General features: G+C 40.0%; 1 protein-coding gene and 4 non-coding genes across 5 annotated transcripts in view; all 5 read right to left on the bottom strand.

Annotated features, from left to right (window-relative positions):
• The window catches only part of stimate (STIM activating enhance), a 28,995-nt gene extending 4,740 nt beyond the window's left edge, over positions 1-24,255 (bottom strand). The window contains 10 exon segments of the mRNA XM_031278272.2: positions 78-241; positions 1,489-1,612; positions 5,671-5,787; positions 16,991-17,134; positions 17,347-17,424; positions 20,323-20,435; positions 20,707-20,828; positions 21,033-21,128; positions 21,231-21,279; positions 23,239-24,255. Coding sequence (XP_031134132.2) covers positions 126-241; positions 1,489-1,612; positions 5,671-5,787; positions 16,991-17,134; positions 17,347-17,424; positions 20,323-20,435; positions 20,707-20,828; positions 21,033-21,128; positions 21,231-21,279; positions 23,239-23,464 — 1,185 coding nt within the window. The 5' untranslated portion in view covers positions 23,465-24,255 and the 3' untranslated portion in view covers positions 78-125.
• On the bottom strand, positions 8,107-8,179 carry trnar-acg. Its single transcript has one exon. It is a non-coding gene; the product is annotated as a tRNA-Arg (tRNA).
• On the bottom strand, positions 10,243-10,315 carry trnar-acg. The gene has a single exon. It is a non-coding gene; the product is annotated as a tRNA-Arg (tRNA).
• trnar-acg lies at positions 12,404-12,476 on the bottom strand. Its single transcript has one exon. It is a non-coding gene; the product is annotated as a tRNA-Arg (tRNA).
• On the bottom strand, positions 15,721-15,793 carry trnar-acg. The gene has a single exon. It is a non-coding gene; the product is annotated as a tRNA-Arg (tRNA).
• Positions 24,256-24,291: the final 36 nt, after the last annotated feature.

Genomic DNA, 24,291 nt, shown 5'->3' with positions numbered 1-24,291 from the left:
ACACACTATACTGGCAATCCCACGTCATTAAAAAAAAAAATAGATAAAAGATATTGCAATATATTATGCAACATCACCAGTGTGTTTCTTCAGTGCTTTTGTCATGTCCTTTTATGCCTGGGTGTCTACTTGCTGAACACACTGCCTCCAGGAGCTTTGGCAGCAGCAGGCTTGCCCAAGGCCGTCTCTGTCCCCGTCCTCACACCGCTGAACACAGATGGAGCCACTTTGCCCATACGTTCTGAACACAGAGAGAGAAAGACCCAGACATGTATCGTCAGAAACACGGGTGCTTAAACCAGGTAACCGCTCATCCTCAACAAGTAATAAGAGTTCCACATGGGTATCATGAAGGGAAGTATGTGAGAACAAAAACATCTGCAACAACTTGTCTTGTGTTTAGGATGCAGCACTCTTGCCAACACTCTCTTGTCTGATTCCTAGTGGTAACAGTAGCTTAAACACTGGCTTCCAAAGCTGACATGATCTTTTAATCATTCAACTGAGCAATATTTAAACATTTTGCGAAATGTATCTGAGGCTGGACAAAGTAATAGACTATACACTTGTAAAATCACATTCTCTCAAGTAGTATTCAAAAAGCACATTTGACTTAGTGAGCTGCAGAAAATCAATGTTGGCTGTTTATTTGGATTCTGACCACACACTGTGTGTGGGTGAGTAAAGTTGAAAGGGCATTGTTAGGTGACTATCTGAAACTAAATGTTTAGCCACCGAGAGGCTGATAGGGGAATAACTAACTTGCCAGATGCACTTGCTGATAATGATCAACCACAATAACCACTGCTTTAATCAACATTCATTCACAAGATTTTATCATGGTTTATATGTATTTCTTGTATTGATTTAGATGTAATCATGGTATTAATTTCTTTATTTGCCAATTTGCAGGCGATACTTTATTGTCCCCATAGGTGTATTTGCCTTGAGTTCAAATGCTTCACACATAACACTTGACATATTGTTTTGTCATACAGCTGACATATACTTACAATTAAAAAACAACATAAACAAAGTGATATGTAGCCAGACTGAAGCACATCACACAGCCACAATCTATTCCTCATCTTTCACAAACAGTGACAAGAGCAATATACACACAACCCTTTGCATCATATCATGAAGCTATTGCACAACCCCTAAAATTAAAACCCCATAAATCTGAATAATCTGATGTATGTAGGCTTCACCATGGAAGAGGCCAAAATACATAGCATTCTAAAACGGCAACATATCCACAGTATCACATTATTTAATGTTAGCTAGAGCCTCTTCTATTTAGGTTATAGAAGTGGGATAGTTGTGTAATATTTACTTAGTATTTGACATCTACAGGCCAAGCAGGATAAAAAAAAGAAAGATTACTTTTGTAAGGATAGAGAGAGCGTTATCTGACATGTTACGTCGGTTACATTGGTTTGTTTTTCAGTGTCAGAAGAAACAACATTAACAAACGGCTTTACTCACCACACTCCACCATGACCTCATAGGTCTTACTCTTGACCTCGCCCTTCAGTCCCAGCTTACTGCGGGCTCCTTTCAGGTCCTCCTCCTTCATCGGGGGACGTTTCTTCTTCTTCACTTCTGCTGGCTGGAGTGAATTGAAGAAAGATGGGAAGATTATGAGTGCTGAAGGCATGTAAAACACTGTGTTCAATTACTGTAAATAACCTAAACATCATATTTGACCTAACCCACCTGTGACATGGTGATTGAAGTTGGTGTATTGATTCCACAGACACCTCTTTCCAGTGTGATAGATCGGCTGGTTGTTTTCTAGTGTGTCTTTGTCTCCCAGCAAGCCTGACAATATATATAGTCCTTTACCAGACCCAGTGAGTCAGTCAGACCCCCTTCCCTCTGTCCCACTCTGCCTGTTGTCAGTGTGTATTATTAGGTGTGACGTGTAGAGTGGTACAGCTGGAATGGGTCTCCCGTCTTTTACGATAAGCTTACAGGCCAACAGCTGATAATTCTGGACACAGGGCTGTCAGCCTCCTCTGCCGACCCTGGCAGAGATATCCTCTTTTCTAAATGTTGCTGTGGGACTTGGCATTAAAAGGGGGATCAAGAGCGTCCACCACCTCCCTGCAGCTCTAGTAGTTGGGACTCTGCCTGCCCATTGCTATAACTTGATTCAAGCCAGAGGGAATGTCTTTTTGGGTCTTGTAAAAAGCATTTCCAGACAGTTAACACATAATCCATCAAAATGAGGGCTGGACAAAGAAGAGAGCTAAAAAAAGCTATCCAACGGTCTTGTTTAAGTTACAGGAGCGCCATCAATGCTTTTCTAATGTGAGTAACGGGCAACAAGCAGTCTTAACATCAGACCTGGATTTAGTTGAATCTACAGTTCCAACAGCAATAATCAGGTGCTTACAAACAAAAATAACTATTCATGTCTGTTCGTACTTTCAGTCAATGCAGGTCTACATTTAGATTAAACAGTATTATTTAATTTTGGTGTTTAAATTCCATATATATGACAATTTCATAATATGTTTCAGCAAATGCTGGAATATCCCAAAACCCATTTCAGGGAAACGAGAAACCTTCTAGTGATTTGAAAGACAATAAGTATACGGGACAACTAAGTTTTGGAATTTATGTACATAAAATATTTCCATTATCATAATATGGCAGATGATATATACACATTTAGGGGTCAATTATTGTGATCATGTTTTGATAAATTTATATTACACAATTTTCTTTTCATCACTTTTACTTTATAATGTATGTGACAGATTTTGTTTGTGGCAATAGTTGAGTTTTTTCACGTATTGGATTCTTGTGACTTATTTTAATGTATATTTTAAGATAAAAGAAGTAAGCAGACAGTTAAGGCAATACTCTGAGCAGTCAGAAAATGGCATCATAGTCTGAAATTGAGGTGTTAACTGTGTTATGATCATGATGGGCAAACTGAGTCACTATTATAAAACTGAGCAACGCAGAGAGAATCTGAAAGCCTGCACGCTCATTCAAGTAGCATCATAGTACCAGGATAGCCTTTGAGATATAGCATCTGTCCTAAGATGTATAAACTTAGAGGAATAAAAAAGGTAACTAGCATCTCTGACTGGTTGGGTAGGCTATCTCTCTCAACCTATTCTAGCACCTTAAACTATGGTAGGCCTACTACAACCTGTACTTGGAGCTACACCAGTGGCTTTTAAAATCGTGATGGGCTACTGTTACTGGTAATGTTGGAAAAACGCATCAAAATTATAAGCTTATGTCAGGGTAAATTGGTGTTTGTGTGTTAACTGATACGAAAGAGGGTTAGGGCCATGTGAAAAATTTAAGCTACTTAAAATTCTCAGTTTAAAGTCAAAGTGAGTTTAATTCAAAATTAAATCTCAGAATTCTATTTTTTGTTCCTCAGAATTTTGACTTCAAACACAAAACTTAAATAGATTTTTCACATGTAGCCCTAATCCTCTTTTCTGTAATGTATATTTTAAGAGCTTCTGAAGGATGATATGACGCCTGACACTAAATGTGTGTCTTACCTTAGGTATTTGAAACAAGCTTTAAGTACTAGCTGGATCTATTTTTAAAATTATTATTTTTTTTTTTTTTTTACATACAATCATGATTAAATGGTGGCTCTAGTGGCAACTTCCACTCTCCCCAAATCTGCGGTGTCTAGTGGTAAAGAATAAGCACTGCTTTGAACTAACATGATCCGCCTCAATAGAGGACGCTTCAATTGGGTCAGGTCCATCATGTCCGGCACGGGGAAGGTGCACCTTACCATCCCTGGTGGTCTAGTGGTTAGGCTTCAGGGCTCTTGACGCCACGGACTGGGTTTGATTCCTGATTAGAGATCATGTTTTTATTTTAAATCACTTCACAATACTGAAACTATAAAACAAACTGTAGTAGAATCAGCTATCAAGATAGTGTATCACATCCTTTATTGGAAAGCTTTTAGAATGATAATATACCTCCATTCCCTTTGCAAAATACTAAGAGCCCTCTTTGTCCTGGCTGAGCTGAGTTACCATAACTGCTGCAAGATGCTGTACTTTCTTCCTTAAAAATGCAGTCATTTATTCCTTTCTAACATGCCAAAACATTATAATGAAATCATCACTATCACCAGGCTTGTCACAGTATGTGTCACTCTCCATTTACTTTAAAGAGGACCAGCAGTCACACCAATGCACACTTGAACACATGCATCCAGCACATGCCAGTACATGCAGGTACACTGTATATATACACTGGCACGCACACGCACACGCACACACACGCACACATACACACACACTTTATCCCGACTGTCTGGTCCACAGTCACTTAACAGTTTAGAGGTCTATGCATGTCACATTCTTAACATCAGAGCCCGCTGAATGCTGCTTCATGCCTGAACATCTGGAGCTCTAGATAAAACAGTCAAAACTAAATCAAAACAACAACAAAATAAACAAACAAATACACCTGCTGGTAATTTCACTCAGGCACATTATTGTAACAAAAAACAAACACAAAAGGATAGGTGAAAGCTGGGATGAATGGGAAATTGTGCAAGAAATGGTTCCCATATCTACTCTCCCTGTTGGAGTTAAAGAATAAAGAACACTTTTGGAACAAGCATAGTCACCTTTTTGGCCCGAAAAAACAACAACACTTAAAACTATATAAAAAAAACAACAACAGACAACTTAAAATGAGACAAAAGACATTCAAAGACAAAGAACAGTCAGAGCACACCAGTTAAACAGCCACAAACAAACAGGGACTGCAGTCTTGTGTCTACAGACAAGCTGATATTAGAGGGATGTTGTAGTGTGGTACTTGCAGTCATACAGGTTTAACAGTTGAGAGGACTAAAAATGAAAGCTTGCTGCAAGCATTAATGTGCTCCCTTTGACAAGTGTAACATTACATACAAGATATGCAGTAGTTAAGTGTGTAACTGTGCTGGAAAGAGAGTTGCATCAATACAGTGATTCAAAGACTGACGTAATGCTTCTGTAAATAAGAGCTGTGTCCAACTGTACACAGCCTCACACACACGCATCACAGGCCATGGTGGTATATCTATATGAGAAAACAAAGGACAAAGTTTTCATAGAATCTACATCAGGAATACAATCACTTTAGAAGACATGTTAGACTATAAAATGTAACAAACTCACTTTTGTTTGCTTCTGTTGTGTCCAACCAACCTGATCCTGGACCACTACAGCCATATTACACACTGCCACCCAAGTCCAAACTGTATCAAACCAGTGTTAACGTTTTCCTAGTATACGTACATAAAGGATTTAATGATATAGATGTTCATGATGGGATTCTGTTTTTCCAAAAAAAGTCTGTAAACACAACACTGTTGCCAGGAGTGCCATGTCAAAATGCAACAGTGATCCGAAGTACCTGCATCAATATTTCCCAGTGGGTTTAATTACATCCCAAGTTAGACACAGTTTATGCAGAAGTCCTCCAGGAGTCAAGAGTGAAGGGAATTCAATTACAGTATAGTCTTCTGTCATCAAAGAGCATCCTATGTTTGGAAAGATTGTGTCAACTCCTACGGCTGACAGAGTCTGTGGAGCTACGGGGGGGAATGTAACTGTGAGCCTACAAGGACAACAGCTACCAGATTTAATCTGATCCTAACAGTTTAGCTATGCACACAGGTCAAACAGGGATCCCCATGCGAAGCTTCTTCTTCTTAACCGTCTTCAGGCCAGTGAGCCGGCGAACATCGTCTTCATCCGAATCATCCATTTCATCGTCTGCCGAGAAAAGGATCTGCAAAAGGGGAAAGAGAGGCCGACAAATATTAGGCCAAATTGGCAGAGTGCGAGACAGGTTCATGGTACCACTCTAAAGGCATACTGCATACTGATTTTAAAAAGAATGGTACAAAGAACTTGAGTTTTAAATTTGAATAAATAATTAGATATTTTCATTCTGTTAATGTCTTTTCATTTATGGACGTGTTACAGTTAAGGAAGGCTGTGTTAAGTTGTGTTAAATTGTCTTTTCTGTTTTGTTTTCATAAGTATACATTTGGGCCACCAAAAATTTACTTTGGCCACCAAATGTAGGGGCTTGGTGGCCCATGGGGCCAGTGCTTAAAAATATGAGCGTCTATCCCTGAGGATTAAATCTGACGTCAGAGGCACAGTGGAGGACCTCATTAGAATAAGTATGGAGGGAGCTTGGAAGAGTTTGACGCCAAGGAGGCTCTACAGATGTGGTTCAGTCAGGGTAAAAGATCAAGGAGGCCCAACTACAAGGTTGGTCACCAGGTCAGAGCCTTACAGTGTCCCAAAGGGGGATGTGCTCTAAGAAGGGAGAGTAAGGAGAGGCACAAGCTGTTTACTTGTTCCGATGCTGTAATGACAGAAAAGTGACCAGGGACCACTTTAGGGCTCCAGACTGCGACCAATTTTTGGAGACAGTGGGAGTAAAGTCAACTACTCGCACATGTGCGACCTGATGACTTTTAATTATTTTTTTCATGTTGAAAAGGAGGAGAGAGAGAGAGCCTGCCAGAGTTGGCCAATTAGTGTGAGAGGGGGAGGATCCATGAGCGATTAGTCAACTGCGTGGGTAACGTCATCTACACTCGTGTCTTGCTTTCGTAGCGTCACACTCATCGTCCGCACAGCGCTGTTGCCATGTTTCTGTGAAAATCATGATATTGCAGTCCATAATACATTTACGAGTGGTGATCCTCAGCCGAAGATCATCCATTTTGTTTGCTGACCGTACATTGGCGAGGAAAATGCTGCATAGTAATAGCTGATAAGGAGTTAGCCTTAGCCTAGTCTATATCCATGACGTTGCACTTCCGGGATTGCTCCGGTGCCACCGTAAATTCCACCGGATGTCCCTCTTTTCGGCATGCTCCTCAGATCTCTGCAGGGTAAATCCAGACAGCTAGCTAGACTGTCTGTCCAATCTGAGTTTTCTGTTGCACAACAAAAAACTACTTTTGAAAGTACATGTTCCACCAAAACAAGTTTAATCCCGAGGCTATTTTGCAGCTGCACCGTGGCTCTGTCCGGCGCTTAACCCCGCCCATGATGATTGTGATTGGTTTAAAGAAATGCCAATAAACCAGAGCACGTTTTTCTCCCATCCCGGAATGCTGTGTAGACTAGCCAGACCCTCCTCCACAGCGTAATTGCTTTGCATTCACTGATTTATTTGCATTTTTACATCAGAGACACCAGAGAGCTGAGACCGCTGCTATGAAGGCTGCTAAATATATAAAGAATATAAATATATATATAAATATAACTATTTACCTCATAAAACAAATAGTGCTTGTGTGAGTGTTGTGATCTCCTCCCTCTGGCTCCCTCATTACTCAGTATTTCCCACACTGGGTGTTACTTAGTTAGATACTCCCCTTTCTATGGAAGTAAAATCACCTTAGATATAATTCTTATTTTAGTGTAACAAAAAAGAGACAGGGAGGAGGGAGGGGAGCCTGTATGAGGCAGAGGCAATAATACAGTGCATTGACAATAAAAAAGTCTTTATTTACATTTCTGAATGTGCATTTGTTAAGCACCATTCAATTAAAATCTGACTGTGAACTAAAATAAAACAGCATATTGTAGTTTCTGTATTTATCCCCAAAGCATTTATCAGTAAAACAGTTAAAATGGGGGAAATGACTTGGCAGGTAGCTTGTGAATTTTACCACGGGAGCAATTAAGTTTCATCTTTATCCAATTCAATACATCATCATTTATTTATTCATAATATTTTGTATTACTAATCTGAATCTGTAAAGTAAGCTATTAAATAAATATTGAAGTAAAACGTACAATCGGCCTACTTGACTCTGAGTAGGAGGAGTAGAAGTAGCCTATAAAATAGGAGAAAATTCTCAATTAAAAGTAGGCTACCTTACAATTATTGAAGTACAGTATACCTACTTTCCACCGCTGATAAAATGTAATGCTAAAATGTACAAAGTATAAACTAACTTGACTGTAAGACTCCTCTCCTCCTCTCACCAAACCCTGATAGAGTGATTACTTTATTTTGATAATCAACATCAGCTAATGCTGCATTTCAGCCAACTGAAAGCCACTAGAAAAAGATATACGAGCCAGCCAGGAGTCGAACCTAGAATCTTCTGATCCGTAGTCAGACGCGTTATCCATTGCGCCACTGGCCCGCAGTGCATTCACAGCACTGCTGAAACGACTACGTGTTTAGACACAGCTTAGCCCATCCCCCACAGCTCAGCACTCTGCTGAAAGCATGCTCTCTGAGGCCAGCTGCAGAAGGCAGGCAGGAAGTGAAACACTGCTTTAACCATTCAAATGTTAAAACACGTTGAAAAGCAGCTTTACATTTTCTTTTTAGTGATCTAAAACCCTTAAATGAATGTGGCCCACTGAAAAGAAATGCCACTCTTTATAACAGAGAAAACAATGTGTTGCTCAAGTCCTTTTGCACAAATATCTGATTTCACAAATAAAGTCTAATCAGCAATTAAAACATTTAGAGACTGACAATCCCATTAACATTCCCTGATGGGTATCTTTATGAAATATATAGATTTTCAGCGCAGAGAATTATGTATAGGCTATTTGTCGGCTTCAGCCGTGTGTTGCCAATGCCACTCATCGGTTTGAATTATATTTTTATATTTTTGATTTGCTCCCATGATCGCTTCCCACTGCCAGGGTTGCAACTGAAATAAAAGGCTAAAGCAACGACAGTTTATGGAAAGCACAAGTGTAATTATGGTCAGATCTTGTGCCTGACTGATGGAGAAGTGATATTGATGAGCGTTGTGATTTAGTCATAACAGCGTCGGCTATTTTTTTGGCAGCTTTCATTCCTGTTTCAGGAAGCAGCGACTGTATTCCTTTCGTGTATTTTTGTGTAATTGTGTCCGTGTTCTTCATATTTATGTAGAATTATAGTTTGCTCTTCTTATGTAAAATATGCGTCTCTGGTAGATGTTTGCGATTGGTCATACTGTGCAAACACCGCCTCTCTTATGTGAACGCACGCGTTGCGGGATTGGGAAACCCTGGGTTGATTGAACTAGTTGTTAACCACCGTCATGACACAGCTTATGCGGGACCGCGGTTGTTAGGTTAGGTGAAGCCGGGTAACTGAAATCAATCCAGGGCATGTTGATCTTGATTCGTAGTACAGGCCTCGGGAGTCACTGCATTTACAGTAATACACAAATTGGATTTGATGTTTGACCTAAAAGCTGAATGTTGTCAAAATAGGAGGACAAATCCACTATATAGGGACAGACTGACCAAAGTGTATAATCTGGCCTTGATTGTGGCATCATTTGACCACTGTAACCCCTACAATTAAAACGATTTTGGATAAATCTGGTCATGGACAGCGTTAGGTTGTGTCTGCTATACGCTCTTAAGAATAGTGATGCGGGTCAATTGAATGGGTTGATGGATGGACACGATGTCAAAACGAGCCAGCTAGGAGTCAAAGCTAGGATCTTATGATTTATAGTCAGATGCGTTATCCATTGCACTACTGGCCGCTGTGTTGTGCCACCCTCAGAAAACACAGATCAGCGGCCATAAATATATAAATATAACTATTTACCTCATAAAACAAATAGTGCTTGTGTGAGTGTTGTGATCTCCTCCCTCTGGCTCCCTCATTACTCAATATTTCCCACACTGGGTGTTACTTAGATACTCCCCTTTCTATGGAAGTTAAATCACCTTAGATATAATTCTTATTTCAGTGTAACAAAAGAGACTATTGTAGTTTCTGTATTTATTCCCAAAGCATTTATCAGTAAAACAGTTAAAATGGGGGAAATGACTTGGCAGGTAGCTTGTGAATTTTACCACGGGAGCAATTAAGTTTCATCTTTATCCAATTCAATACATCATAATTTATTTATTCATAATATTTTGTATTGTAAGCTATTAAATAAATATTGAAGTAAAACGTACAATCGGCCTACTTGACTCTGAGTAGGAGGAGTAGAAGTAGCCTATAAAATAGGAGAAAATTCTCAATTAAAAGTAGGCTACCTTACAATTATTGAAGTACGGTATACCTACTTTCCACCGCTGATAAAATGTAATGCTAAAATGTACAAAGTATAAACTAACTTGACTGTAAGACTCCTCTCCTCCTCTCACCAAAACCTGATAGAGTGATTACTTTATTTTGATAATCAACATCAGCTAATGCTGCATTTCAGCCAACTGAAAGCCACTAGAAAAAGATATACGAGCCAGCCAGGAGTCGAACCTAGAATCTTCTGATCCGTAGTCAGACGCGTTATCCATTGCGCCACTGGCCCGCAGTGCATGCATACCACTGCTGAAAATACTATGTGTTTAGACACAGCTTAGCCCATCCCCCACAGCTCAGCACTCTGCTGAAAGCATGCTCTCTGAGGCCAGCTGCAGAAGGCAGGCAGGAAGTGAAACACTGCTTTAACCATTCAAATGTTAAAATACCTTGAAAGGCAGCTTTACATTTTCTTTTTAGTGATCTAAAACCCTTAAATAAATGTGGCCCACTGAAAAGAAATGCCACTCTTTATAACAGAGAAAACAATGTGTTGCTCAAGTACTTTTGCACAAATACCTGATTTCACAAATAAAGTCTAATCAGCAATTAAAACATTTAGAGACTGACAATCCCATTAACATTCCCTGATGGGTATCTTTATGAAATATATAGATTTTCAGCGCAGAGAATTATGTATAGGCTATTTGTCGGCTTCAGCCGTGTGTTGCCAATGCCACTCATCGGTTTGAATTATATTTTTATATTTTTGATTTGCTCCCATGATCGCTTCCCACTGCCAGGGTTGCAACTGAAATAAAAGGCTAAAGCAACGACAGTTTATGGAAAGCACAAGTGTAATTATGGTCAGATCTTGTGCCTGACTGATGGAGAAGTGATGGATGAGCGTTGTGATTTAGTCATAACAGCGTCGGCTATTTTTTTGCCAGCTTTCAGGAAGCAGCGACTGTATTCCTTTTGTGTATTTTCATGTAATTGTGTCCGTGTTCTTCATATTTATGTAGAATTATAGTTTGCTCTTCTTATGTAAAATATGCGTCTCTGGTAGATGTTTGCGATTGGTCATACTGTGCAAACACCGCCTCTCTTATGTGAACGCACGCGTTGCGGGATTGGGAAACCCTGGGTTGATTGAAGTAGTTGTTAACCACCGTCATGACACAGCTTATGCGGGACCTCGGTTGTTAGGTTAGGTGAAGCCGGGTAACTGAAATCAATCCAGGGCATGTTGATCTTGATTCGTAGTACAGGCCTCGGGAGTCACTGCATTTACAGTAATACACAAATTGGATTTGATGTTTGACCTAAAAGCTGAATGTTGTCAAAATAGGAGGACAAATCCACTATATAGGGACAGACTGACCAAAGTGTATAATCTGGCCTTGATTGTGGCATCATTTGACCACTGTAACCCCTACAATTAAAACGATTTGGATAAATCTGGTCATGGACAGCGTTAGGTTGTGTCTGCTATACGCTCTTAAGAATAGTGATGCGGGTCAATTGAATGGGTTGATGGATGGACACGATGTCAAAACGAGCCAGCTAGGAGTCAAAGCTAGGATCTTATGATTTATAGTCAGATGCGTTATCCATTGCACTACTGGCCGCTGTGTTGTGCCACCCTCAGAAAACACAGATCAGCAGCCATAAATATATAAATATATATAAATATAACTATTTACCTCATAAAACAAATAGTGCTTGTGTGAGTGTTGTGATCTCCTCCCTCTGGCTCCCTCATTACTCAATATTTCCCACACTGGGTGTTAGTTAGATACTCCCCTTTCTATGGAAGTTAAATCACCTTAGATATAATTCTTATTTCAGTGTAACAAAAGAGACTATTGTAGTTTCTGTATTTATTCCCAAAGCATTTATCAGTAAAACAGTTAAAATGGGGGAAATGACTTGGCAGGTAGCTTGTGAATTTTACCACGGGAGCAATTAAGTTTCATCTTTATCCAATTCAATACATCATAATTTATTTATTCATAATATTTTGTATTATTCATCTGAATCTGCAAAGTAAGCTATTAAATAAATATTGAAGTAAAACGTACAATCGGCCTACTTGACTCTGAGTAGGAGGAGTAGAAGTAGCCTATAAAATAGGAGAAAATTCTCAATTAAAAGTAGGCTACCTTACAATTATTGAAGTACAGTATACCTACTTTCCACCGCTGATAAAATGTAATGCTAAAATGTACAAAGTATAAACTGACTTGACTGTAAGACTCCTCTCCTCCTCTCACCAAAACCTGATAGAGTGATTACTTTATTTTGATAATCAACATCAGCTAATGCTGCATTTCAGCCAACTGAAAGCCACTAGAAAAAGATAGAAAAAGATATACGAGCCAGCCAGGAGTCGAACCTAGAATCTTCTGATCCGTAGTCAGACGCGTTATCCATTGCGCCACTGGCCCGCAGTGCATTCATAGCACTGCTGAAACGACTACGTGTTTAGACACAGCTTAGCCCATCCCCCACAGCTCAGCACTCTGCTGAAAGCATGCTCTCTGAGGCCAGCTGCAGAAGGCAGGCAGGAAGTGAAACACTGCTTTAACCATTCAAATGTTAAAATACCTTGAAAAGCAGCTTTACATTTTCTTTTTAGTGATCTAAAACCCTTAAATGAATGTGGCCCACTGAAAAGAAATGCCACTCTTTATAACAGAGAAAACAATGTGTTGCTCAAGTCCTTTTGCACAAATACCTGATTTCACAAATAAAGTCTAATCAGCAGTTAGATTTTTATTGTTCGTTAGCAAAATGAAAATTAAACATGGGTTTCCACTTTCCCCAATCTGATATTGTATTTAATACGTTCAGGATTTAAAGGTACAATATGTAACTTTTCTGCATTAAAATGTCTAAAAACGACCATACCTATGTTATATATTTCTTTAAGTTGTGTAGTTACACTATCCCAAATGTTTCCACCAAATGTCAAACCCAGAGAAATCTGTTATTTTATTTTCAGACACGTCACGTTTCATTTAGTCGCCCGTCAGTGGCGTCATAACCTTTCACCATCTAGTTACTCGTAACTTCCGTCAAAACATGGGCACCCAGATGCTACGTTCGAGAGTAATTGTAAATCATACAATGTCACAGAAAAAAATACTGGTAACACTGCTTTTTCTGCCAAAATGCATCATTTTGTGATTAATAACATGCCACTTTGCAACACAGTAATACAGCATAAACCTCGTTTATTGATTAATTAATTATTATTAATATTGATATATCAATATTAATACAAGTAGCTAACATTAATGCTAGCTAATGCTTGGTGGATAACATCATAGGGTTACAACATCGTTCAACACACTCATCAAGTTATTTGTAGTATGATTGTTTTGACCATGGATAAAAGCAGCACTGCGCTAACCCACAAATAAGTCCACTAGTAACGTTTACGTTAGCTGTATAGATAGACAATTAATCTAATGCTAATTTAGCCAGCTAGCACACCCCGCTCTGCCTGCCTTACTCCAAGGCACAAAGAGACATCATTCGGGATGATAGCTGACAACACAGCCGGGACATGTAGCAATAGCTAGTTACCGTTAGTCCCAGCCGGTGCCGGGGGCCGAATTTCTCCCCCCTTCGAAGATTCCCCCTGCAATACCCACCCACACCCGTCTACCACGCCCTAGCTAGCGTTACAACAAACCCCGTCTGCCCGCTAAAAGGTGACATTGGCATGTAAAATATACTGTGATAGTGTGGTAAAACCTGCTAACGTTAGCCACTAATGTTAGCTTGCCGGCTCACTAGCTAACTGGTCAGCCAGCTACCAATACAGATTGAATCAAGAAAAACGTAATTATGCAGCTATTTTATTAGCATGATATGAATAAACGTTACTAAACGTAACGTGAATAAACTTGAATGGGTAAACTCATCCGTGAACAGATGCATTCTTATCAACGATAGCATTAAATAGCAATAAAAACTCCCATAATTCCATGCAACTTCCCTACATCATCAAACGTCTGTGTTTACAATCCATTGTTTTGGTTGAGAGACCCCTAGCGGCAGAAAGTTACATATTGTACGTTTAATGAATAAGAAAGTAGGTCAGAAAGACTTTAAGTCCGTTCTGTGCTTTTGTTCCCTCTGGGACCGGGAGTCACTGCATTTACAGTAATACACAAATTGGATTTGATGTTTGACCTAAAAGCTGAATGTGCTCAAAATATGAGGACAAATCCACCATATAGGGACAGACTGACCAAAGTGTATAATCTGGCCTTGATTGTGGCATCATTTGACCACTGTAAACCCCTACAATTAAAACGATTTGGATAAATCTGGTCATGGACAGCGTTAGGTTGTGTCTGCTATACGCTCTTAAGAATAGTGATGCGGGTCAATTGAATGGGTTGATGGATGGACACGATGTCAAAACGAGCCAGCTAGGAGTCAAAGATAGGATCTTATGATTTATAGTCAGATGCGTTATCCATTGCACTACTGGCCGATGTGTTGTGCCACCCTCAGAAAACACAGATCAGCAGCCAAAACCCAAACCTGCATACCTGATTACTTCCTCTTGACTTCTGTCTGACCTTCTCATCTCTGTCTCATTATCTGACCACAGGAATGACAATATCACATGTTTAACAGCCCCTTCAACAGCAGTTAGAAGGATAGTGAAGCATTATAAATCAACATCAATTGTAACAGATGCGTTGACAATTCATTACCAGCTGTTGTCAACTCTAACAAGTAGGCAATGGCTGTTTTTGAAAAAAAAATTCTGTGTTTTTAACCTTTTTTTAGTAACTTGTAATTATTATTTTACCCCATTGAAGACTATCTTATGTTTTGTTATTAATTTGTCTTATACTATTTACAGTTATATTCTACTTATAAGCAGGGTTTTCACAGCGCTTAGGTGCATATGACCTCATACGCTCATTTGCATATTAGTGACGCCATCAAGCAATTATTTGCATAAAGCTTAGTGGTAGTCGGTTGCAGCGAGGAAGAGAGTACTTAAGCAAAACTTGGAGAAGCTGTTTTGGCACTTCAAATGAGAATAGCTCACTAACTTAAGGTGGGCCTGTGCTGAAGTTGTTGCTAGCTGTGTGACTAACCCCCTTCACTTTAACCAGCAGGTAGCAAGCAAGACACGGGAACTTGGCTTGGGTCTTGAGGAGCTGTAGCATATATTCCCTGACAGCGACAGAACTGTTGTCCAGATGGTCTCCACATTGTTTTTACCTTCATACGCATAGGTGGTGCGCAAAAATGCTTAGGCGCTGCGCCCAAGCGAATAATTGCAGGGAAAACCCTGATTTTAAGTATTTTGTGAAATGCTGTACAAATTAGTATTGCCAACATATTGCACTACATTAGAAAGAAACAATAGCAAGGACATAGCATAAGCAAGTAAAAAAGTTTGAACATCAAATTTTGGGGTTTGGCCCCTTGGTTAGATTTTTTAATAAAAGGGACTTTCAAGCCTTTAAATCAAGTTTCATCATCCTTTGAAAACCATTAATTAATCATTTACTAAGTCAGTAAGTTGAACTAACTTGATTGTAAGACTCCTCTCCTCCTCTCACCAAACCCTGATAGAGTGATTATTTTATTTTGATAATCAACATCAGCTAATGCTGCATTTCAGCCAACTGAAAGCCACTAGAAAAAGATACACGAGCCAGCCAGGAGTCGAACCTAGAATCTTCTGATCCGTAGTCAGACGCGTTATCCATTGCGCCACTGGCCCGCAGCGTAGGTACACCACTGCTGAAACCAATACATGTGTTCAGGCACAGCTTAGCCCATCCCCCACAGCTCAGCACTCTGCTGAAAGCATGCTCTCTGAGGCCAGCTGCAGAAGGCAGGCAGAAGTGAAACAAACCATAAAGCTGGATTCTGTTTGCACTGCTTTGACCATTCAAATGTTGAGTACGGAATCTAAGAATCAATTTCTTAAATTACAGATCTGATAAAGTAGTGTAACAGTAAAACTACTGTGTTGGTTAGACACATCAGACTTATTTACTGTTGTTGGCAGTATGTGTTACTACTTTTGCCAGACTGGTGTTATGACGTCATGTGTTGTGGGCGTATGAATGGTTGGTTGTGTGTCTGGAGCGGAGCTCTGCGTTGGGCTCACCTGCTTTACAAGCTTTTAAAGTAACTGGCAACCATGATCTAGGCAAACATAAAGGTTGCGTTCACATAGACTGCAATGGTTCTCAGGCGGTCCGGCGAAAATGTTTTTCCATTAATTTTGAATGGGGCTACTGTGTGTGGCTGCAGTGGGGTGCCGGGATAAATAAAAAAAACACAGCAGCATGCAGCGAAAAGTTGAGACAGATTCAACGTTTGGAGAAACACAACCCGATGTCACCCAGCTTTGATCAATCATATATCCGGCTATCAGACTTCAGCAGTCTGTTTTGAGGCAGTGTGAGAGTCCCATAACAGTAAACGGGAAACATCACTGCCTCAAGAAAGTTTTAAAACACTATGACCGTAAAAAACCCAAAACACAAGCACTTAACTGCACAGCAGTCTATGTAACAGCTCTTTTCTGCAACAAGCTCCAGCACAAAGCACAGTCCCTCCGTCTCTTTTCTTTCTCTCTTTCTCCATGAAATGAAGCTGCCTTCAAATGCGATTGGAAATGTTGAGATCTATAAATGATCTGACGTAAAACGATAAAGTCTACTTGTGCTTTATTGGGGGGTTAAATAACACAACAGGACGTCACACAAATGGGCCATTTAAGCGAAACTCTCACCGACGCACAGTCCTGAGGTCGAATCACCGAACCTACTGATCTGGTCTGTAGGACATGTTCCTCTTCAGACTAAGGGTGAGCAGAACTAGTACCAAGTAAGTTTGTCCATAACACGGTGCCAAACAGCCCTGGAGACAAGGAACAGCTGACAGTGACAGTTTCAGTGAGACTTACCTCCGACTCTGAGTCATCATGGGACAGAGCTCGTCTGTAGCGCACCTTGCCGTTCCCTCGTGAGTCCTCCTCTCTCTCCTCCAGTTTTGCTTTTGTCCTGTGCTTCTTCATTAGGAAATTATCTACCACCCAGAACATGAGGGCCTAACGGAAACAGAAAATACTGTGGTGAATGATATTTTCCCACGGGAAATTAACAGAAGTGATTTCTATATTTTACAGCAAAAAGATATTTTTACATTCATACACACAAGAAAATTGCCATGGTATGATCTCACTAGACAGCTGTAGTATTGGTGTAGCAGGAGTTGTAATATCAGGGTGCAAAGAAAAACACAAAGTAACAGCAGACTTACGTTGATGAAGAACGGAACGATGAGCATGACAATAGCCAGTTCCAGGTCAGGATTCTCTATGGGGTTGAGGAGAGCCAGCTGTGACACACAAACATATACAACACATACAGACATAAGCATATACAGTCCAACACAGACAGCACACCTAGTCTTAGACTAGAAAGTTTGAAGCTCAGTAGGGGCAAAAATAAAGTAGGATAAGCACTGTTATTATTTAAAGTTGTGACCATTATTTTTATAATTATTCACGTGACAGTCATTGTTACTGTTATATTGCTGTATGAAAACTGCTGTTCATATAGTTGTTAGACGTTTGGTGAATATAATTTATTATGGCAGTTGTTGAGATAATTAGAAAAGGCTGATACAGTTGCAAATGTGTTTTAAATGAAGTCTGTGATGAAGGATAATATATAAAGTGCTATACACGTTTTAGTGGTTCTAACAATGGCAGACCAATACACCTTTAATTATTTTAGTTGATTTTTTTTTTGTATTCTTTAACAAAGGATCATGTATGTTCCTCTTCCATGTGCATTCAATTTGGCATTCTTAGCAAACAATATGTGTTATCTCCAGTGAACTGCAATTTGGGAGAATTGTACAATTATCAAAAAACCTGTCCTAATTGTACAATCCTCATTAATTATAGTCTTAGTTCACTGAACCAGTAACTAATATAGTTGAGGCTACTGTACATACTGTACATTCATGAAACAACAGGGAGAGGACACCTCAATGGTTTTTGACCTTATGAATACACTGTTACAGTCATGTTTACATTTTGCTGGAGGGAAATAACTGATCAATAGCCCTACTCTGTGTTACAGTCATGTTTAGTGTGCATTACATTTATCATTTAATTATCTTTATAGTTTCTAGATTTCAGAGTCTAATTTCTTCAGTGTCTTTTCTATGTCCATATTTAGGCCTACGAGGAAGCAAAGCATATACTATGTAAAGAAGCAAACTCTGCCTCTGTAAAAAAAAAGAAAGTGAGAAAAAGGGTGCCGGATAATAGCGGACCGACTGATATCTAAAAATATACATTTATGAACTACTGCTCTTAAATGAAACCATTCAAGGAGTTAGGCTAATTATTTCCACAAACGAACTGTTTGAAAAGCAAGCAGTGGAAGTTATATTTAGCCCATACGAGAGAGAGGGAGAGACAGAGAGAGAGAGAGATATTTACGCATCATAAGCCTATTCTAGCATTGTAGATTAGTGGTTGTAATTGATCTTCATGGTAAATTTCCTGCATAACATTAGGCTGTCTTCTGCTCACTTTTAAGGCAAAGGGTACAACTGTTCATTTGTGCAAATACTTAGCCTAACTCCTTGAATGGTATGATAGGGTATATGGTTTCAATTCAGAGCAGTGGTCAGTAAATGTATATTTTTAGGCTGCTTATGCATTCAGTTGGTCTGCGATCGTCTGCCACGCTTTCTCTCGCTGTTTCTTTACAGCGGCCGTGTTTATTTTTTACAAATACCGTAATGTGTTTCAAGTTATCATACTTCCCTAAGAAGCTGCTGCTCACTCTATGTAAAGGCTACAGAAATTATAGACTCCTGTTATCTAAAATACTTTCAATGTAATGGCTCAATATTTAAATGATTTCTGATTTAAATCATTTCTGTAGCCTACTCCGTAACAACAGACTACCTAAACGCCTTTTTCTCATCTCACGTTTCACTACCCACACCGCCGTCTTCGGACAAAAAGTCACGTCCTGAGATCGATAATGTTGTCAGACACTTTCAGTAACAATCTGAGCCTCTCAGTACCAAAACAAAAATCACTTTTATTGGACAAAAAGCAAGGCTCTACAATTGCCCTATTAGATTACATTGCAGCTCGGTTCACGCCGGCCCGTCGTTGCGATCTCGCTCAATACTGGACCAAATTAAAAGATTTTTGGTCACAAATGGGGCCCAGGTTGAAAGAAAACGGTAGTTACCCTTAAACATCCAAGTCACACGGAGTGAATTGTAAAGTCACATACACGCAAAGCATTTATAATGACGTTACGGTATTAATTTAATCCTACGAAAGGACAAGAAATAATTTAAGACCTTTGTAAACGAAATGTAATAAATTGTGAACAAAATGTAAGACTTTTAAGGCCTGATTTTTAGAATATTGAATTTAAGACTTTTTTAAGACCCCGCGGGTACCCTGTAGATAATGTCAATTCAACAAATTTTTGCTAAATACATCAGTGTTTTAATTATTAGTCTTTGTGGACCGTAGGACTCTAAATCAATGAGCATGCTCTACAGTATTTAGAGAAGCACTCCTGCAGTTTTCTTTGACTAAACCTACCAAAAAACTCTGCATCTTAAGCAGGCTAATACAAAACCTGCCAAATATTTTCAAATGGAGCAAACACAAGTGACGAGAGCTGACAGAGCGGCATGGTGAGTAAGAGGCAGGGCTGCTCCATTTAGTTCATATGTATAATCTAATCTAATAATGTGTTGTCGTGGTATGAAAGACAAAGGTTATTTTTCCTCGACTAATCCACCAGATGGGGTCAAAATCCAGTTAATAATGGCTCTGGAGAGTGCTGCAACACATATTGAGAATTTGTCTTGAATTGAAACCGCTGACGACGACTACATCATATCCGTTTCCAGCAAAACTGAACGAAAGCAGAAATGGAGAAAATACATGTTTTGTACTTCTTTACAAATGAAATAAATGTCAGACTGACTGACATTTGCATTATTTTTAGAAAACAAATAGTTTTTAGAAATGTCTCATGATATATTGTTGCTAAAAGTGTATTATTCAACTTTTGTTTTTATTAAAGAAGGAATAGGAAATCGCGATACTCAATACTATCAAATCGCAATACATGAAAATCGTAATACAAATAGAATCGCCCCCCCATGTATCGTGAAAGAATCGAATCGGGACAAAAGCATATTGTCCCAGCCCTATCAAATCAGTTCAACTTTTTTTCTGACCTTCTTCCACTGGGGGATGAGGAGGACCAGCATGATAACGACTTTCTCAAACATCATGATGAGGATGTAGAGGATACACTGGCCCAACCACGCTGTGCACTGCACTGGCTCACCTACACACAACACACACACACACACACACACACACACACACACACACACACACACACACACACACACACACACACACACACACACTTATTACATTTCACTGCTTCAGTGATACACAAACTGTTTCAGGGACAAAACAAGGCATGGGCAATGTAAGACATTACATTGCAGCACTGCAGTACTGAGGGCAGCTACTGCCCTCCTTTGGGCATAATAGGCATTTTAGGATTGTACTGGTGCTCCCACTTTACTACTCACACACATGGTGCTCACCGTATTCTCCAAAACGCAGAGAGTCCCACTGCCTCCACTCTACAACAGCACTGACAGCTCTCACCCCAGCATAGATCAGCAACATGCCCAGAGAAGCATCCAACAGGAAGTTGATGAGATATCTGGCAGAGACAGAAAAACGAATGTAATTTGAATCTGCAGTTTGCTTTCCTACTGTACAGCATAGTGATTTTCTGGTTAGAATTCAACACTTGTTATACTATATATACTATGTATTGTTAATGTTATAATATCTATATCTATAATCTGTAACATGCAGAATCAGGGAGCTCTGAGGAGAACAGTCAAATACAGGATTGACTCACAGTGAGCATGGATCCTCCTCTGTGAGGTCAGACAAGTAGACATTAGCAAAGTGGATAAACAGCATCCCAATGGCCTGTTTTGAGGTGTCCAGAAACCTGCACAGAGACAGGACATTTGATATGTTTCTGAGGTACTCCAGCAGGATTCATTTGATACCTTTGCAGAGAAATGAATTTAAGCTGGCTCAGCTGCCTTACCAGATCCTCCAGGGTCTCCTCTCATGTTTTGGCTCCCTGAAGCGTTTTACTGTGGAGAAAAGAGTGCACAACAAAGATATTGGGATTTGAATGCAGATCACTCTTACAAACAAAGAGGAACACATAATCAATCAAGCAGAATCTCTACTGTTGTCATTTAACTGAATTACAGCCCTCCTGTGAGATGGCAAGGGTCCAATGAGGATTTTGTTGGTTTTATAAAAGTGTATCTGTTCAGATCAACTGAAAAGTTTGGACTGACATACACTTTTGTGCAGTTAAACCAACTTACGAGTAGGCTCACAAGTGAGACATCAGTTTCTCATCATGCCTACAGGAAACTGTATGGAAGCTATTTGAGTTAAGGTGTGACAAACTGAACAATGGCTAAATCTAGGCTATATGAGGAACTGAGCAAGGGCAATATGTTGTTGGTCACAGAGGAGGCAGAACTAGCAGCCCAGACCAGAACCTAAAACATGACATACTAATGACGTGCAGCAGCTGGTAAATGATTTATCTGATACCCTTATTTTCAGGTCACTGTGAAGTGGAGGAAAGGAAAATGCTTCTTTCACAGATGGCCAAAATGTGGCAAACATTTTTGTCTTACCTTTCAAGAAATATTATATATATATATATATATATATATATATATATATATATATATATATATATATATATATATAAACCTTTGACGTGTATATATATACACAGTACCAGTCAAAGTTTTGGACACACTTTCCCATTCAAATGAATGAGAAAGCGTGTCCAAACTTTCGACTGGTACTGTATATCTAAACTATAGTAGTAACAATAATTTTCTAACATCAGACACAGACTCTTAACGCACTGTTCAAAGCTGTGATACCTCAGGTGGACTATTACCTTCTAAGAGCCCCTTAATTGTTTGATGTGAGAACACATCAAACAATGTCACCTCTCAGAACTTGCAATAAATACTGTGTTGTTGCCCAGTGCCAAACCATTTAGTTAGGACTTTTTGTGTTTTCATGCCGGCAAGCTATACTGCGAGCTGTGACCTCAGTTTCTGTTCTGAGCACAAGCATGACTTCAGACTAAACACACCCTGTATGCAGCTGGGTGTGATGTGAACACAGGCAAAGGCCTCAGCCTACTCCTCCTGCTCAGAGAGCTGCCTCGAGGAAAAAAAGGTCTGAAATGCTGAACATTCCTCATGGCTGTGAGGCTGCTGGGACACACACAAACTGAGGCTGCTCTCATTAGGTCACACAGCTGTCAGTGCTGTGCCAGTCAGTGACTGAATGGAACCATGGCTAAAGCCCTAGTGTATTTTTTTCTTTGTACGCAAATGTTTCCCTGTCTATTTAAATAGATCGATGGATAAATAAATTATGGCTTTCACGGTGAAGCAGCTGCAAGGTATATTGTCAGTCACTTGAGGTAGTGTACTTTGCAAAAGTTATTCTACATCTACAATGGGATAGTTTTTTTGTCTGCAAATCAGTATTACACAAATGAATTGGACCTGCAGGCAGGCGCCTATTTATCACAGTTTGAGTGAACCTCCAATACACATAATCAAGGTAAATAAAGTAAGGTTTCCCCTGCAATTGCTCCCTTAACTTAATTATTTTTTTGACTGCCAACTCTGACTGCCACTAGAAAAAAACCCAATGATGAAAACCATAGCAGTTTCCTGTTTGGAATTCTTGTGTAGCAGTAAAGGTCAAACATGTGCCAGGAAGTGTAGAGAGCAAGCATATTTTATTACAACCACAGCTTCAACAAGAGAAGTCGTAGGGTTACATTTCGAAACCCTTGCATTTCGCTTTCAAAAAATAGACAGAAAGCGTGTCTATCTTACTGTTGTTTGCCTTTTCCTGTTATAGACCCGGGAATGAGCCTCCCAGCTGAGATCAATATCACATTTGATTACCCGAGTGATGCTATTGGATAATTGCCCCATCACATCAGCAGCTGGTGTCAGATATCTGACACACAGCAGACCAATAGCAATACTCACACATCAGCGTGCTGAAAGCCACCACAGCCAGAAGTCCTTGCAGGAAAATCCCAAACGAGTCCATCAAGGCGCCATTCTCGCACCCCCGGTTATCAGTACCTGGCGTCGGGCTGGCCGACACCGACGTGTTGGTAAAGGACACAGGAGGCAGCCCTGCTACTGCTGGACCTGACCGTGCCACGTCTCCGACCTGAGACAGCATGTTAATACTACTAACAGCAGCCATGGACCAACAGAGCTGAACGAGACAATAAAGCCGTGAGCAATAGCTTCTCACTAATGAACTCCGTGTGCTTCCCAGTCGTCTCCAGCAATTGTTGGTCAGCTAATGGATAGGTTAAGCTGGACAGTCTTCGGTGAAAGATGGTGTCATCCTCTCCCTTCCAAGCGCCCACTCATTCTCCTGCTTCAGACATCCATGCAGTCATAGCTGTTTTGCAATAAGAGAAGTAAAGTCGTCGCTCCAGAAGGTTACCATAAGTTGCAATGACTTCTAACTGTAACTGACTTGTCTACACACTGCAACACTAAAAAGCATTACCGTTAGCTAGTTTAAAAGGTCCGTGCAACAGTAAAAACGACTCTTGACTCGACCTGGAATCTGCGAGCTAACATTAGTATCAGCTACACCAGCTACACCTGTCATGTAGCCATTGAAACAGACAAAACCAGTGTCTTATTTGGAATGTGTCGTACTGTGCAGGTCAACCAGGTGTGACATTTTGCCGATAGCCAAACGTCCATAGTAAAAAAGGAGATGCTATCATAACCTAGCTAACGTTAGCTAGCTATCCCCCAAGCTAACTACTAATTTCCATTAAGCTAACGCTAGGCTAGCAAACTTGTATTTTCTCTCGTTGAAAACAGCGGGTGTACCGGTTCCTCGTGACTTTTACGCATGTATTACATAGCGTATGTATAAGTTAAAAAATATAAATAATTGCAGGTCACGGCTCGCGTACATCCAGCTGCTTCCCTGCCTGGCAGTGCCCACTCGATCATGTTGACAGACGTAATGTTACGTGACGTGCGTAGCCACGAACTGCATGCTGG

This window comes from Sander lucioperca, chromosome 6, assembly GCF_008315115.2.
Source record: "Sander lucioperca isolate FBNREF2018 chromosome 6, SLUC_FBN_1.2, whole genome shotgun sequence".
Lineage (NCBI taxonomy): Eukaryota > Metazoa > Chordata > Actinopteri > Perciformes > Percidae > Sander > Sander lucioperca.
The sequence above is the reverse complement of the archived record's forward strand: the minus strand, read 5'-3'. Positions and strand labels throughout refer to the sequence as shown.